We start from the raw sequence: 18,162 nt of genomic DNA, 5'->3' as shown, positions 1-18,162 counted from the left end.
TGAGGGCTCTAGAGCACAGGCTCAGTTGTGGCACACAGGCTTGGCTATTCTGTGGCATATGGGATCTTCCTGACCCAAGGATCAAACCTGTGTCCCTTGCATTGCAAGGTGGATTTTTAACCACTGGGCTACCAGGGAAACCTCTCTTGTAAAAAGGATTTAACAGCAGCAGTAAGCCTGGGTTTTGACAGCTACTGGATAAATTTGGAATCCAAAGAAGATAAAATCAAGATACTAAGACATACTTCACTCTGTATAACAAGCTCTAGGTTCATCTATCTTAGTTCAACTGACTCAAATTTGTTCCTTTTTACGGCTGAGTAACATTCCATTGTGGGCTTCCCAAGTAACTCAGTAGTAAAGAATCTGCCTGCCACTGCAGGAGACACAGAAGTTGTAGGTTCGATTCCTGGGTCAGGAAGATCCCCTGGAGGGGGAAATGGCAACCCACTCCAGTATTCTTACCTGGAAAATCCCATGGACAGAGAAGCCTGGCAGGGTACAGTCCAAGGGGTCACAAAGAGTCAGACACAGCTGAGTGACTGAGCGTGCAATATTCCATTGTACATATATGCCACAACTTCTTTATCCGACTATCTATCAATAGACATCTAGGTTGCTTCCATGTCCTGGCTATTGTAGGTAGTGTTGTGATGAACACTTTGGGATACATGTGTCTTTTTGAATTACGGTTTCTCAGAATCTTTGCCCAGTAGTGGGATTACTGGGTCATATGGCAGTTTTATTCCTAGTTTTTGAAGGAAATCTCCAAAGAGAAAAACAAATACCATATTAATGCATATATATGGAATCTAGAAAAAATGGTACTGATGAACTTATTTGCAGGGCAGGAATAGAGATGCAGATGTCGAGAATGGACTTGTGGACACAGTGGAAGAAGGAGAGAGCGGGATAAATTGAGAGTAGCATCGAAATACATACATTACCATGTATAAAACAGTTAGCTAGTGGGAAGTTGCTGTATAACACAGGGAGCTCAGCCTGGTGCTCTGTGATGACCTAGAGGGGTGGGATGGGGGTGGTGGTGGGTGGAAGGCTCAAGAGGGAATATATATACATATATATATATATATATATATATATATACACACTTATGGCTGATTCATGTTGTATGGCAAAAACTAATACAACATTGTAAAGCAATTATCCTCCAATTTAAAAAAAAAACATACTGAAACATGTTTTAATCAGTCACACTGTACAATTTTGCCAGGTAATGGAGCTCATTAAAGGAAAGAGTGTATTTTGTGTTAACTGTATTTAATATTCAAGCATCTCAGAAGTCCATGATATCATATACTTCTAGCTTTCTGGGAAGCTTACCAGTTCATTAGGTTGGAAGCATTGTACAAAGTTCTTGTGCTCACCAAGTTCTGTAGCCTTTAAACACATCTTTAGGGATAAAGACACAGGAGTAACACCCTTGCAGAGTCAGTGAAATGGAGGAGAGTACTCTTGCTAGTGTTTTCTCACCTCATTAACAAAAAAGCATCCCATAGTGTACAAAAAAATCTTAGAGATTGATATTGGAAAATTCAAATTACCATTTCTTTGCAGTCAAGTAGTAATTCCCTGCTGAATGCAGATGAATTTATATGATTTGAAATACAGTTAATTCAAAACACTGCATGCTTGTACTTTGGAATCGTTGGTCCCATTAGGTATGAACTCAGACATGTTTATTTTCTTCAAAGTGAAACAAGAATTCTGATTACTTTTTAATAGGAAAAGAATGGAGTTGGCAGGACTATACATAAAAACATCCTTTTATCCCTGTTACCTTAGTGATTAAGTGTTTAATACAGAAACAGATGAAATTTTTATTGAACAGCAGATCCAGGATAGAGATGCTAGTTAGACAGCCTCCTAATTGCAGGGTATCCTTGGAAGAGAGAGCCCTCTCCCAGGAAATTGTTTACTTAGCATTTAATAATGGTCATGGAATACCAGTATCTAAATGTTACTTAAAGATGTCCTCTTGAATTTCAAATTAATAACAGCTTACATTTTGCTTAGGTTCTTGTTTGATAAAATATTTTCATTTCCCTACAAATTTTTTGTGTGATCCTCTTGAGTCACTGTGAATTTAAATGTGCCTTTTCACTCAGCGTGACAGGAAGGATGCCCCTTTCACTGATAATCAGTAGGGTTATAAAACCCCCTGGAAACTGTGAAAGGGTTAAGTACTCTTCAGCTCTTCTTCATATTTATCCTGTGTGGACATATATTTGAAGCTCAGAACTACCCATTGATCCCAAATGTGTGGTATGGCCTTCCTAATTGTAGTTGTCTAGTTGCTGTTGTGTCCAATTTTTTTTGCTACCTCATGGACTATAGCCCATCAGGCTCTTCCATCCATGGGATTTCCCAGGCAAGAATATTAGAGTGGATTGCCATTTCCTCCTCTAGGGGATCTTCCTGACCCAGGGATTGAACCCTAGTCTCCTGCATTGGCAAGTGGATTCTTTACCACTGAGCCACCAGGAAGCCCTTACCAAATTGATGCTGGGACTTGAAATTTTGAGTAAATTTTGATGTGGGACTTGAAATTTTGAATAAATTTTAAGTTGTTTAAACTGCTGATAGATAATAACTAAATAGCAGTGGGCTGAGATTTATGAAAGTGTTATTCAATTTCCTGGGTTCAGTGCCAGTTAGAACTTGAATAAGGGATTTATATATTCTGTAAAAGGTCAATAACATAATTAGGTTATAGGTTATCTTCATACAGTTAAATGTGTGTGAATAGAAAATGGAAAATTTTGAGTTTTTGGAAGAAAGCTGATAGTCAAAATGGCATATTAGAAATTTCACAGTAATGAGAACCAGCTATGGAATTAACTAAAGCCCACAGATTTGTCTTGGAGGAGCTCATGGGAAAACAGTCTCATTAAAAAAAAATATTGCTTGGCTAGAGGAGACAATTAAAAGATGTCTTGATAATATGATATGCTTGTGGCCATCTCTTCATGGATAATTGAAAAAAATTTATATGAGCAGAGAAAACCTGATAAAAGGAAATTTGGCAAAATAATGTATTTTTAAGGAAAAAATACTAGTTTACTGCTTACCAAGTGTTTTGCGAGTGTATTCTTATTAAAGCAGTATAACTTGGTTAAAAGTTGAAGATTATAAAATCTCCATAACCACATAGTTTTAAATGACTTAGTACTTTTAGAGTGATCCCTCATTGTTCTGTTCTAATTCAAAGGTACATTGAGAATCTGTTATGATTCAAAGACACACTGAGTTTGAATCTGTGCAGGTCATTTCTTTTAAGATTCAGAAACGAATTTCTATTTTGTGCTTCATCTGTTACCAAAAATGAATATTGAATTGAAAATAAATTTTAATTTTAAGTGCCATGATGAATATTTAGAAGGTTCTTCAGTAATGTACTGTTATTTATTTCTTGCAGGCTTGTACGGCATATGTGGATTTTATGATTTCTGTGGCCAAATTGATTCGTCAGGAAAGAGGACTGCCCATAGATGAAAACCAGCTTTCTTTGGAAATGAATAAAGTTATGGATTTGGAAAAAGAAATTGCCAATGTAAAACACATATTCTCTTATACAATGAATAATGTCAACTGCTTTTTATTTCTTTCTCCTCTCTATTGTATTTTAAGGGTAAAAGGTACAGCTCCTCAACTAAGTGATAAAAATGTACAGCTCAGTAATGGATCATTGACTTCAAGAGGACCTTTGAAACTGGAGTTTTTCAGTAAACCAAATTCCAGACATCCAGGAGACATACTAAGTTTGACAAATATTAAACTAGATTTGTTTAATGACCTATTATAACTGGAGCACGTCAAGATCTTAACTATTTGCAGTCACACTGTTGTTGAGATGCCCTTGAGATTCAGGACACATGTGATGACTATTCAGCAAAGCTGTTTTAATTTTAATGTATACAATTTTGCTTTATTTTAAAGTTTTAAAATTTAAGGTGACCACAGAAATTGTCTCTATCCCTTTGCTAAGAAGTATTAGCCTCTTAACATGGCCACACTACCATATGAAATTCACTGAGTTCAGACTGTCAGGCTGCTTATTAGCTCAGGGGAGATCTGACAGGAGGAGTTTATCAGCAAAGCCAAAGGGGTCTGTTGCTGAGATTCCTCTGGTTCTGGGTCAGCCCTTAGAGGCTGAGTTGGCACATTCTGTTCTGACGTTCCTCTGACAGGATCTGCAGTCTCAAGCAAGTGAACTCTGTCTAAACAGCATCCAGGTTATTGACTGATCTCATAGTCAGTTTCAGTCTAGGATCCACAGAGCTGTGACATTGCCACCAGCAACCTACAGTCCTAAATCCCCATCTGCTTGGCAGTTTGCCATCAGAATCTTGAAAATGAAAGATCTTTGAGGGCAATTTTAGCTTTCCTGGGGCCACATGAAACTAAAAGTCTAGAATCAGAACCAGACATTGGTTGGAGCTGCAGCTGGATGAGTGGCAGTTTGATGGGTTACACATGGTTCTGTGTTGGAAACAGAATTCTTAGAGAAGCATAGTTTATTACCCTGGGTTTTTACCACTTGTACCTTATCAGACTGTGTGCTCCTTTGATCAGCCTCAGCTCTATAATAGTCGTATCTTACTTCAAAATTCTTTGTGTCTATATTTTCTCTCCTCTCAGACACTGAGATTTAGTGGGGTCTTAGTGCTCTCTGAATCACCTATGTGTCTCTAACAATGTCCAGCATATCACTGCAGGCAGATTTTACAAACATAATCTTTAAGTTGTTGTTGTTCAGTTACTCAGTCATATCCAACTCTTTGTGACCCAGAGGACTACAGCATACCAACCTTCTCTATCATTCACTATCTCTTGGAGTTTGCTCAAACTCATGTCCATTGACAAGTTGTCCATTGTCGCCCCCTTCTCCTCTTGCCCTCAGTCTTTCGCAACATGAGGGTCTTTTTCAATAAGTCAGCCCTTCGCATCAGGTGTCCAAAGTATTGGAGTTTCAGTTTAGCATCAGTTCTTCCAGTGAATATTCAGGGTTGATTCCTTTAGGATTGACTGGTTTGATCTCCTTGCTGTCAAAGGAACTCTCAAGAGTCTTCTCCAGCACCATAGTTTGAAAGTATCAATTCTTTGGCACTCAGCCTTCTTTATGGTCCAACTCTCACATCCATACATGATTACTGGAAAAACCATAGCTTTGACTATACGGACCTTTATCAGCTAAGTGATGTCTCTGCTTTTTAATACATATACTTTCTAGGCTTGCAATAGCTTTTCTTCCAGGGAGCAAGCGTCTTTTAATTTCATGGCTGCAGTCACAATCTGCAGTGATTTTGGAGCCCCAGAAAATAAAGTCTGTCACTGTTTCCATTGTTTCCTCATCTATTTGCCATGAAGTGATGGAACCAGATGCCATTTTTTTTGAATGTTGAGTTTTAAGCCAGCTGTTTCGCTCTCTTTCACCTTCATGAAGCGGCTCTTAAGTTTCTCTTTACTTTCTGCCATTAGGGTAGTGTCATCTGCTATCTTAGGTTGTTGATATTTCTCCCGGCAATCTTGATTCCAGCTTGAGAGTCATCCAGCCTGGCATTTTGTATGACATACTCAGCATAGAAGTTAAATAAGCAGGATAACAATATACAGCCTTGTCATAATCCTTTCCCAATTTTGAACCGGTTGTTGTTCCATATCCAGTTCTAACTGTTGCTTCGTGACCTACATACAAGCTTCTAGGAGGCAGGCAAGGTGGTCTGGTATTTCCACCTCTTTAAGAATTTTCCACAGTTTTTCGTGATTCGTACAGTAAAAGGCTTTAGTGTAATCAATGAAGCAGAAGTAGACTTTTTCTGGAGTTCTCTTGCTTTTTCTATGGTCCATCAGATGTTGACAATTTGATCTCTGATTCCTCTACCTTTTCTAAATCCAGCTTGTGTACTTGGAAGTTCTCAGTTCACCTTTTGTTGAAGACTGGCTTGAAGGACTTTGGGCATTACCTTGCTAGCAAGTGAAATGAGAGCAACTGTGAGGTTTGAACATTCTTTGGCGTTGCCCTTCTTTGGGATTGGAATGAAATCTGACATTTTCCAGTCCTGTGGCTGCTGCTGAGTTTTCCAAATTTGCTGGCATGTTGAGCACAGCACTTTAATAGCATAATTTTTAGGATGTGAAATAGCTCAGCTGGAATTCTATCACCTCCACTAGCTTTGTTCATAGCAGTGCTTCCTAAGGCCCACTGGACTTCACACTTAAGTGGGTGCCCAGACCATTGTGGTTACCTGTGTCATTAAGACTTTTTGGTACAGCTCTTCTGTGTATTCTTGCCATCTCGTAATATCTTCTGCTTCTGTTAGGTCCATATTGTTTCTGTCCTGTATTATACCCATCTTTGCATGAATGTTCCCTTGATATCTGATTTTCTTGAAGAGATCTCTAGTCTTTCCCATTCTATTGTTTTCCTCTATTTCTTTTCTTTGTTCACTTAGAAAGGCTTTCTTCTCTCTCGTTGCTATTCTTTGGAACTCTGCATTCAAATGGGTATGTCTTTCCTTTTCTCCTTTGCCTTTCACTTTCTTCTTTTCTCAGCTCTTTGTAAGGCCTCCTCAGACAACCATTTTGCCTTTTTGCATTTTTCTTGAAGTAAATAAATAAATCCGTGAACTGAAATCACAAGTCATTGTTAACTAGAGAAATAATTCCCATTTTTACCTTTTGTCTCTCTTCACTTAAAATTGCTTCTACTCCTTTCAACCACTAGTTGGGGAGTTGTTATTGAAATTTTCTTTTTTCAGTCAGTGAAAACAGTAATACTGGATGATGATGATATTACTAAACTCGTTAGGCCACATGAGCGGACAGTCACAGAAGTAAGTGCTAGCACTCCCCTCAGATAATTTGGCACCTACCTACACTGTGTACTAGGGATTTTCTTGGTCTCACTTGCCTTCAGTTCTTGGCAGAAATCATTGTGGGTGTGTGTATGTGTGTTTTCCTGTCTGAATTTTAACTAGGACACTGAATGGTGGTGGGTAGCAGACAGAGTGGGAGAAGGCAATGGTAACCCACTCCAGTGTTCTCGCCTGGAGAATCCCAGGGACGGGGGAGCCTGGTGGGCTGCTGTCTATGGGGTCGCACAGAGTCGGACACGACTGAAGCGACTTAGCAGCAGTAGCAGCAGCAGAGTATTTGAGGGATTAATTGGAAATTACTTTATTCAAGAAAATCATTATATGAAATAGCCACAGGCACAACTGTGCTGCCCATTAGCCATGGAAGGAAGGAGGGCTGCAAATATTGCTGATGTTTTTCGTTGTTATAAAAATACAAAATGATTTTTGAAGACCACATGGACTGTAGCCTGCCAGGCTCCTGTGTCCATGGGATTTCCTAGCCAAGAATGCTGGAGTGGGTAGCTCCAGGGGAATCTTCCTGACCCAGGGATCAAACCCAGGTCTCTTGCATTGCAGGCAATGTCCTGCACTGCTCACCGATTCTTTACTGACTGAGCCAGCAAAGAAGCCCTCAGACTTAACACTAACCAAATCTTGATGATTGTTACTAAATATACTTAAAATCTCTTAATTTCTCTTTTCTTCTTGATGTGACAAGATAAATCATGAAACAAATACAGAATATAAAAACAAATATAATTATGTTGTACCAATGCCATATTTCTTTCCCCCTTGTATAAAGGTGTATTTTTCAAAAGAATTCTTGATCTAAAATAATAATAAAACATTAAATCCATAGGCTACAACTAAATCTGAAGATCGAAATGATCCAATGCTTCTTTATAACAAAATGACATTAGCTGAGGTCCAAAATAAATTTTCACTGGAATTCAGTGGGAAGGTAAGTAGCAAGATTTAAGTACTTATTATGTCATTTTCAAAGTTAATATTAAAATGAAGTTAAAATTCAATGATTTTTTAATTTATTGAGATAAATTGAACATCAAAATGAATTTAGATGATACCAATCATTTGATTTTAGGAAAAGACTTGAAAAAAACTATTCTATTTATATTTAATTAGAGTGAATTTCAAAGATAAAAAGCCTTTTCAAAGCAGCTATGGAATAGTATTAGAAAGTATCATAAAAAAGGATTTAGAAACATTAAAAGGGAAAATCCTTCTGAAAGGCCATTATATAACTATGGGACTTGGACAGTCATATAATATGTACCAGACTTATTACCTCCAAAAAAAGAATAATTTATTCATAGAACTTGCCATGTTCTCATCAGGGCCATCTATGGAGGTGTTCAAAGCAATAATGGAGAGATAGAACACAGGAAACAGAAAAATCTGTGGGTACCATTTATAAATGTCAATTGACATCTTTTTGCTTAGTAGTAATTCCTTAGCTAGTATTTAATAATCTTTTCTAAGCTATGCATATATTCTGTGTGTGAGCCGATGCACACAATTGAATAATGAAGCAACATTCATAAAATCTACAAACTACCACATTCAGTGATGGAATTCTATTTGGAATTGCAATAAACAATTGCAGTTGTTGTTTTGTTTATTGTCTAGTTGCAATAAACAAGGAATTTCTTACATAAAGCTTTTTAATAAGTGTTTAATAAATGTTTTGAAAAAATAGTCCATGCCACTAAAAGAAATCAAGAAAAGCCATAGCACCTCATACTGAGTAAGTGATCAGTGTATTTATGTACTTCTAGGTAGCCTAATATATCTGTAATCTTAAACATTCTCAAGCATTGAAATGTGACATTTCAGCAAGATTTGCATAGTCTTCACTTTTGCTATCTTTCCTTATATCCATTGGTGGTTGAATACCCACAATTCCCACTGAAAGAATAATAGAGAAACAAGATTCTATCTCTCAGTAACTCCAAATCCAGCTTCTGAAGTGTGAAAACTGCATGTCTATATAGACCTGACATTGATAGCGTAAAATACGTTTTGTTCATCCTCACGAGACCATGTGTGTTGTGTCATTACCATTACTTATACCTCTGCTAGAACAATAGTGTGCTTTCACCTTCATGTACAACACAGTCTCCACTGAAATGGATTACTGTGTTAAAACGAATTGTCTGTTAACATACACTTTTAAGGAATATGCATATTATACCCATTTAAATTTTTGCTTAAACCTAGAAAACATTATAGCTAAATTTCTTTTTCTCTCTTCTGGCTAGACCAAGAATATGACATTGAGCCTGATTTCTACCATATGACTACTACTCTTAGAGGCTTTGTTATTGCTCTTAAATGGTTGGTTTAATTCTGCATTTAAATAATTATGCTGCAGAACTAATTTTTATTCAAAAACTGACAGAAGCAATTAAAGAAGAAGCCCAAACAAATATCACACTGACCATTGTGATAATTATATAGGATACAATTGACACTGTAACCATGTCTGACCATGTAACCATAACTGATTCTTGGAACCAAGAAGAAAAATCCATAATTACTGAATGTTTTGTGCCTGATTTTTTCCAGCCATTCAGCTGGTCAAATTTCACAAATGAAATCATGTCAACCGTGAATATCAATATTCCACATGAGGAAGAAGTGATTGTTTATGCTCCAGAATATTTAACCAATCTTAAGCTCATTCTTGCCAAATATTCTGCCAGGTAGGTATGTCAGCGTCCCCATGTCCCCAAAGTTTGCATTTAATATCATTCTTTAGAAGCTTTGCAGCCTCATCTTTTCTGTTGCTGGGTGGTGGGTTTTTTTATACAGAGATCTTCAAAATTTAATGTCCTGGCGGTTCATAATGGATCTTGTAAGCAGCCTCAGCCGAAACTACAAGGAGTCCAGAAATGCTTTCCGCAAGGTGAAGAAAAAATCTCTCTTTTCTTAAGACTTAAAGCATAAAGAGATCCATGGTTATGAAGGCTTGCCATGTCCATTGCTAGAATGTGGTAAACTTTGCGAAGAGACAGAAGGCCAAATGTTGCTTACTTTGCCTGTATTCAAGCCGTGTTGCCTAGGAAAGCCAGGTTTCAGGTGCTCTGTTGTCCTGTCTACTTTGGCACCATGATTGAATTGCCCTGGAAGGAAGGGCATTTGGTTATTTACACAGTTCATGAAAGAGTACTGGCTTGGTTTGGTGTTGTGTTCCAAGTAATTTCAGGGCTATCTATCTCAATTAATTTGATTTTTCTAGTACTCACAGCACAGTAGACATACAAACAGATGGACTACATTGTGTGGACTACCCACTGAGAACACACCTACCTGGAGATACCCTTAAGACCTTTTATTGGGCTGTACCCATATTATTTAAACAATCATCATTTTGGTCCTAATGTGAGGGGAAAGACAAAGTCCTAATGTGAAAAAGAAGAAATTCTCACAAATGTATTGGTTGGTGTCATGGGAAGGGAATAATTCTCATTGATTGAAATTTTTAATTTTTTACCCTTTAAAAGAAAATGTAGATATTTTAAAAATTAAAGAAGATAAAAGCTGTGTTTTGCTAAATTTTCCTTCCACAAATGTATCCCTTTATTGGTACTTAAATGTGTACACATGCAGTTCTTCTAAGTACTGGAAGTTCAGCAAAAGCATTGAAAAACAGCAATGTGTTTTCTTGTATACCAGGTCTCTCCCTTGGTACATATATTGAATATTGCTTCATGTTTATGTTTATGCAGTGGCAACAGCATTATTTTGAGATTTGGCGGGGCAGAGTTTTTTCCCTAAGGTGGTCCAGAAGGATATTAACTTGCAGTAGCCAACAGTTCTTCTAGGACTTGCTACTGAAAATATACCTTATTTCCAGATCATATATAAGTAATAATTCTATTGGATTACATTTTTTCCTGTGCACGGACATCCTGACGTGTGAGGAGAAGCAATGAATATTGAAAGAATTTGAGATGTAAGAGTAGAGTCCTATGAAATCTGTGCTCTCACCGCACTTCGGCTATCTACGCCTGCTCAAATGCCATTTCCTTTCTCTCTCCCATAGGCTCTTTATGGCACAACATCAGAAACAGCAACTTGGAGGCGCTGCGCAAACTATGTCAATGGGAATATGGAAAATGCCGTGGGAAGGCTCTATGTGGAAGCGGCATTTCCTGGAGATAGTAAACATGTGGTAATGTTTTAAGCACAGTACTCTATCAGTTTGCATCAATGGGAAGTCACAATAGTCCATCATTTCCTAAAATTTTACTGATTGGCTGAGAACTTCTGAATTACCATTTGCCATTATTACCCAATAAATCTTATCCTCCCTCCCCCAAGGGTCTGCATGTTTTTCTAATCCTAATATTGTTTAACCCAAAAGCAATTGTCCATTTTCCAAAAGCAGTGTATTCACAATACCTAATCACATGTTCTTATAATATAGTCATTTGTAGTCTCTTCTATTAGCAAAATTGACTAAGAATTAGTATTTTTTCTTAAAAAAAACAGAAAGTAAATCAGAGTTCATTTGAAGTATAAGCCAAGTACTGTATATTTTATTGTTACTGAAGGGAAGACAAAGGAACTTATAGGCAAGGTGAAAGAATCTATTGAAATGCTACTTCATGCTTAACTGAACTATTAATAGTAATGACAGCTACTATTTTATGTTAGTTCTTCTTTCTTGATAATGGAAACCATACATTCTAAAGAAGAATTTTATTAATGTATACATTAGGATCTATTCAGTCGTTAGTGTTGATAATGGAAGTGCTGCTTTAAAAATATAATTATCCATATATATCCATTTGTTTAGACCATTTATACATTTATATTTATTAACATATTATTGAATCACATCAACACAGCTTATAATTCTATTTTTCTTAATTTTTATTACAAAAAATTATCTCATGGCTCACATTTGCTTTCTGTTCTTTTGGTTTAAGGTTGAGGATTTAATTGCCCAGATCCGGGCGGTTTTTATTCAAACTTTAGATGACCTAACTTGGATGGATGCTGAAACAAAAAAGAAAGCTGAAGAAAAGGTAAAGAGCAAGGCAGAGCTAACTACCAAAGAAAAATCTATAAGAAATGATGAACTTTTATGATATTTGGGGAAAATATGCTAATCAAGAATTGTATAAAATAAAAATACACTCTTTCAAGATGTAACATATCCAGGAACAATTTTCATGGATGAAGTTTTTTCCTATGATTTTCGTCTTTCATTATTTCTTTGCAACTAGCTCCTACTCTCCATGTTCAGCTCAAAACTTTGAAAAACTGCTTTTCTTTAAAAAATAAGTCTTTACAAACCAAGAAAATAAGAGAAAAATCTTATGTGAATAAGAAAGCATTAAAAGATATTATCAGTGGTTCATATTTTTCCTTTTATGAAACATATTTAAAAGACTTCTACCAATATTCAGTAATCTTTAATGCAAATTTCTAGCTAAAAATTTGTAAACATGTGCTATTTAGTTGTTTTTTTTTTTTTTTTTTAATATAACCTAGGGAAAATAATACCAAATTTCTATTAAGCCAATGTGAGGTAGTGCATTATTTGAATACTATGGAGTGTCCTACAGTTACAGAGATGTTGACGGAGCTCTTTATAAACGATTCTTATTTACCCCCACTATTCACCATTTATTGAGATTTTTAACATCTTGCATAGAATAAGCAAAATGGAAATTCTAAGGAAATCCCAGGTTTAAATTTACTATGCCATTGTCTTGATAACTATATAAAACTAGAAGGAACATGTCCAGTGAAAACTGTATGTGCTTTATAAGCAGTATTCACATGCAACCTGATTATTCCTCAGTAGTTAGAGTAGCAGGAAGAACAGACCATTCTCTAAACTTAACACAGAAAGAGTCCATAAATCTATTTATAATAAGAGAATCCAACTGAAGTCTAGTTTTCTTTCAGGATTAGATCACATAGAAGGATCATCTTCTTCAGTGACCATAGAACCCTGTATGACTCAGATCTAGAATTTGGCACCCCAGGATAGCTGTCTTTGCAGCACTGTGTCTAGCTCCTCAGAAGTTCAGGCTGGATTTGCTCGTTTAGTGTTCTAGCTGTCATAACATGATTCTTTTTGATGTAACCAATTAGGTTGTTCTAGACTTAATAATTTCCCAAGGTGATATAAAACTCTGGATCTGCAAATTGCTTTGTGAAAGAGTCCCATACTCAAAAAGTTTAGGCAACACTTCCTGAAGGAAGGCTTCCCTGATCTTACCCTCGATTAGGTTACATGCCTCTAGAGTATGATTTTATGGCATCATACATCACACTTGAGAGTTAATATTCATTTTATTGCCTACCATTGACGTTTACAATAAACTCTCCATGAGCAGAAATTTTTGCATTGTATCCTCAACCCCTCACAAAGTACCTGGTTTGTTGTAGACCCTAGAACACAAATTGAGTGAATAAATAGGCAGACTAATTCATCCTCTTGGATACTTGCAATTACTTAATTATAGACTAAGACGTCCTTCAGTGAAAGAGCCTGCTTCATGTTTCTGTCATAGTGCTCGCGTGCTCAGTCGCTCAGACATGTCCAACTCTTTTCGACCCCATGGACTGTAGCCTGCCAGGCTCCTCTGTCTATGGAATTTTCCAGGCAAGAATACTGGAGTGGGTTGCCATTTCCTTCTCCAGAGATCTTTCCAACCCAAGGACTGAACCCATGTCTCCTGAGTCTTCTGCACCAGCAAGGTGGATTCTTTACCTACTGAACCACCTGGGAAGCGGTCACAGTATTTACCCCAAATATTTTACAATATATCCTTTCTTATGTAGTACCTCCCATTTCTGTAGATTTTGTATCCCTTAGAATACTTTTGGGGGAAATATCTTCTAGAAAAGAAAATACCACTGAGAGGGGAGTGATTTATTATGGGCTGACAGTATGGAAAGAAAATGGGCTGGGCCTATTAGATTAGCTGACACCTCTGTCTGATCCACTGGGGAAATCCTAGACTCATGAAACAGATTTGTAACAAAACCACATCCATTTGATGGCAAAACAAATAACTCAGAGATGCAAGCTTAATACCTCATGAAAAATGTAAATTAGTTAAATTATTTAAGAACAGTGTGGCATGATTGAATCAAATATCTTTGAGAAAAATGAGAGAAGTGAAAAATAGAAATAGCAAGTAGTAAGCAAGTGGGCTTCCCAGGTGGCGCTAGTGGTAAGGAACTCGCCTGCCAGTGCAAGAGACATGAGAGACACAGGTTCAATCCCTGGGTTGGAAAGATCCCGTGGAGGAGGGCTTAGCAACCCACTCCAATATTCTTGGCTGGAGAATCCCATGGACAGAGGAGCCTGGTGGGCTATGGTCCATAGTGTCACATAGAATTGTGCACAACTGAAGTGACTTAGCACCCACAAGCAAGTGGTAATAATGAAATAATTATAAGTAAACAATTTTAAGGATGGCCCACGTGGTGCTAGTGGTAAAGAACTGGCCTGCCAATGCAGGAGACTTAAGAGACTCAGGTTTGATCCCTGGATTGGGAAGATTCCCTAGAGGAAGGCATGGCAACCCACTCCAGTATTCTTGCCTAGAGAATCCCATGGACAGAGAAGCCTGGAAGGCTACAGTCCATAGGGTTGCAAAGAGTCAGACACAACTGAAGTAACTTAGCATGCACATATACAAACAGTAGTAAGCAAGTGGTAAACATGAGATGGTATAACAAGGAAAACCCTGCTTTCTACTCATTTAACTAATATCATTCATTTAACTGTGGAAAGTTGGGTACTCTAGCTCTGGAGACCGAAAGAGAACATAAAAACTCCAGGAACCAATATTCAAGAAGAATATTTGGCACTGAACCTGTAAGCCCACATCTGTTTTCTCAGCCAAATTGGTGAAGTGGAAAGATAAGCTACTAGAATGGAAGTTCTAAATATTATTTCTCCTATAGTAGTAGTAGTCGTAGTAGTTAAGTCGCTAAGTTGTGTCCGACTCTTGCGACCCCATGGACTGTAAGATTGACGAAAAAAGCCTTATAGAGAAAAAGTTCATAAGAGTAATACCTGTGTTTGTAATACCTTTGTTTCAATACCTGTGGAACAAAGATTTGTCAGTTTTTAATGTTAATTTTCTTGGGCAAGCTTCAGACTATGAGAATAGGGTATTAGAAGCTAAATTTCAGGACACTTTTATTTTGAATTCCAGGAAGAAGCCATGGCAAAGACTCTGTTTAAGTGTGGTCAAATACTCATTTTGTAAACAGTATGGATCAAGTTATTCAATTTCCAGTCAAGGGCACAATCATAAAGTTTGCATTTGAAAGTTCATAATCATGCTCACATTCAATATTATAATTTTCATAGGCCTTAGCAATTAAAGAAAGAATTGGCTATCCTGATGACATTATTTCAAATGATGACAAATTGAATAAAGAGTACCTTGAGGTAAGTCTTAAAAGGACTCTACACTGATGATGCCTGAGGCTGGGGGCAATGTCATTTCTTGCTATGGGGGGGCCAGAACATATGAGGGCCTACACAGAGAGCTCTTATTATATTAAGCCTTTAACACTGAAGCCAGAACTGTTTGTTTTAGTGTTAGCTTATTGTTTCATTGGCCTGGTCTGTATTTGGTTTTCTTATTTTGCTTTCTATATAGTCCATTTTAAGAGTAGTGATAAAAACTTGGTGTTTTTTTTTTTAAGTGCATCAAGGCATGGATATTTAAGTGATGAACCGGCAGTACTCAGGCTTCTTATACATGCCTGAAAAGTCAAATCTTCAGGTTTCTTTCCAATTTCTAATTATTTCTCCACTGGATTAACCTGGTCATGTCTTCTCTATTTGGAAAAAAAGCATCTATTATTCGAGAATAAGAAACTGTTTTATTCCCCTGTGTAATGTAAATGATGAAACCAGAGTTGATTGAAGTATGGATTTCAGAGTCACATAAGAGCTTATTGCTAACCTTGCAGTCTCCACGACTACTTGCCACCTTGGTGACAAGGTGGTCCTTGCCTAGATCCGGTGATGATGATTTCTAATCGTTGATTACTAGCCTAACTTGAGAGTTTGCAAGGCACAGTGTCCTCATTTCTTTTTCTATTGCAGAAAAGCTTGACTTTAAAAAAAAATGAGCTCACTGTAGCATGTGCATCCTTGGGGCCCTTGTGGCAGGAGTCTAGTGGCTGAGCATATAGCCTCAGAGCTGAACTGCATGGGTTCAGATCTCAGCTCTACCACACACTAACTGGCTAAGAGCATCAACTCAAAGTCAGACTCCTAGGGTTCAAATCTCAACTTCATCACTAATTAACTTGGACAAGTGACTTGTCTGTGCCTCAGTTTCCTCAACTTTAATAATGGTGATAATAGCCCATCTTCATAAAATTATTTTGAGGATTAGAAGAATAAGTGTTCTTATAACACAGTAAATAAGAATGCTGTTATCTGTCATGTAAGGATTGATACAAATATAGAAAAGCTTGTTTGACACTTAGTTTCATTTGATTAATTAGAAAAGAATACACTGAAGAAATAATTCAGCCAGAGCAGCAGTGACTTGTATAGAATTAATTAGAACTTAATTTTTCTTTGGTAAGTTTTAATGCTCTCTGCTAACTTTATTAAGTAATAATCTCTTAATGCTATTTAGCAAAACTTTGGAGACACATTTTTAATATTGTTCTCAAAATTCTTTTAAATTAATATAGTTGAGCTACCAGGAAGAAGAATACTTTGAGAATATAATTCAAAACTTGAAGTTTGGCCAAAATAGACAACTAAAGAAGCTTCGAGAAAAGGTGGACAAGGATGAGTATGTATATTTCAATTTTCTAATATGTTCATTCAGAAGAGGCCCTTTGTTGGATTAAGAACCTGACTTAGAATAAATGTTAAAAGGTGAAATGTTCTCTTTCTATTGAGTACTTCTAAGAGCATCTAAGAATATAGGAGGATTTAATCAAAATATAAATTTTTTCCTTACGGTGTTAGACTACCCTTGGTTTCTTCTCATATTATCGTCTGTCCCTTCTACTTTGTGGACAGAGCTCCCTAGAACACTTTAGTCTAAGCAGTCCTTAGATCCTTCAAACCTTCTTTGGGTCTATTACTGTACTCAGAATTATCATCTACCCTCAGACCCACCTACCTTTCTATTGTTCAGCCATCCTGCAACTCCATCCCCTACCTAGCTTGTCCAGGTAACACTTCTCTCAACCTTGTGAGAACCAAATCTGAGATATCAGGGTTCAGTCGCATTCATAGCTTTCAAATGATTCAGTCTCTGCTTACTAGTGGTATTAGTACATCATAGTAATGATCAGCTTAATGTTTATTTTTTGGTTAAATGGATGTCTTTAAAATATTTATCAACATAAGTGTTTATGCACTTAAGTCCCTAGAACTGTGTGGACTTTTCCCCACACAGCTCCAAGAGAATAGGAGATCATTCAGCACAGTGCTGGATACATAGGAGATTTTCAATTAAAACTAAATTAATGAGTGAGCAAGTGCAAAGTAAATATACTAACTTGATCTTTGTGGTAACTGACACAATACCATGCTAGTGAAGTGTATGGTTCACTCCTATATTCCTTTATTCTTTCACTAACATTTATTAAGTTAATATTTTGGAATAGCGACCAAGTCAAGATGGGAACTGGAAAAATCAAAGGTGAACCTTGATTCAATTACATTATATTACAATAGTAGAGTGTAGGAAAGATGTGTTATAACAAACTGCCTCCAGGAGGGAAATGTGCCAAGAAAGGGACAAAGTGCAGAAGAACTATTTGATGACAGAGTGTTCTATTCTCAGTAAACCAAGTACAGGTTGGACAAAATTCCCAGTATGAAAATGCCAATACATTTCAATCCCTGTACAACATTTTTAATCCTTCAGGTATTCTGAAAAAGACGGCAATTTCTTTTACTGACCCCTGTGTTTCCACTGGAGCAAATGTTATGTTATCTGGTACTAAAAATAGGGCAGCAAATGTCAGAGAACGTTTAGTGCCCCAGGTGGGAAAGAAAGAGATTGAGTACATATGGCTTCTGTCATACTCAGTGGTCAAGTCCTAGCTGTAGAAATTGACAGAAAGTCATCAAAAAGAATACCTTGTGGAAAAATTTATAATCAAGTCTGAATGTTTTTATTTCTTTACAAAATATAGTTACATACTATATACTTACATTTAATAATTGTTAGCACTTTGTAAAATACCTATATATAATTATCATCAAATATTCCTTCCGAAAAGAGCTAATATA

At 36.8% G+C, this 18,162-nt stretch overlaps 1 protein-coding gene across 4 annotated transcripts in view; it reads left to right on the top strand.

Moving 5' to 3' along the window:
* The window catches only part of MME (membrane metalloendopeptidase), a 116,029-nt gene that overhangs the window by 55,603 nt on the left and 42,264 nt on the right, over positions 1-18,162 (top strand). For all 4 annotated transcript variants that reach the window (XM_019960575.2, XM_019960587.2, XM_019960580.2 and 1 more), the window contains 8 exons: positions 3,440-3,574; positions 7,741-7,842; positions 9,468-9,604; positions 9,714-9,807; positions 10,948-11,076; positions 11,837-11,935; positions 15,253-15,333; positions 16,602-16,705. In XM_019960575.2, coding sequence (XP_019816134.1) covers positions 3,440-3,574; positions 7,741-7,842; positions 9,468-9,604; positions 9,714-9,807; positions 10,948-11,076; positions 11,837-11,935; positions 15,253-15,333; positions 16,602-16,705 — 881 coding nt within the window. The remainder of the gene's footprint in view (positions 1-3,439; positions 3,575-7,740; positions 7,843-9,467; positions 9,605-9,713; positions 9,808-10,947; positions 11,077-11,836; positions 11,936-15,252; positions 15,334-16,601; positions 16,706-18,162) is intronic.

The sequence above is a fragment of the Bos indicus genome, chromosome 1, assembly GCF_029378745.1.
Source record: "Bos indicus isolate NIAB-ARS_2022 breed Sahiwal x Tharparkar chromosome 1, NIAB-ARS_B.indTharparkar_mat_pri_1.0, whole genome shotgun sequence".
NCBI classification, from domain to species: domain Eukaryota; kingdom Metazoa; phylum Chordata; class Mammalia; order Artiodactyla; family Bovidae; genus Bos; species Bos indicus.
This window is presented reverse-complemented; position numbering and strand designations above follow the sequence as displayed.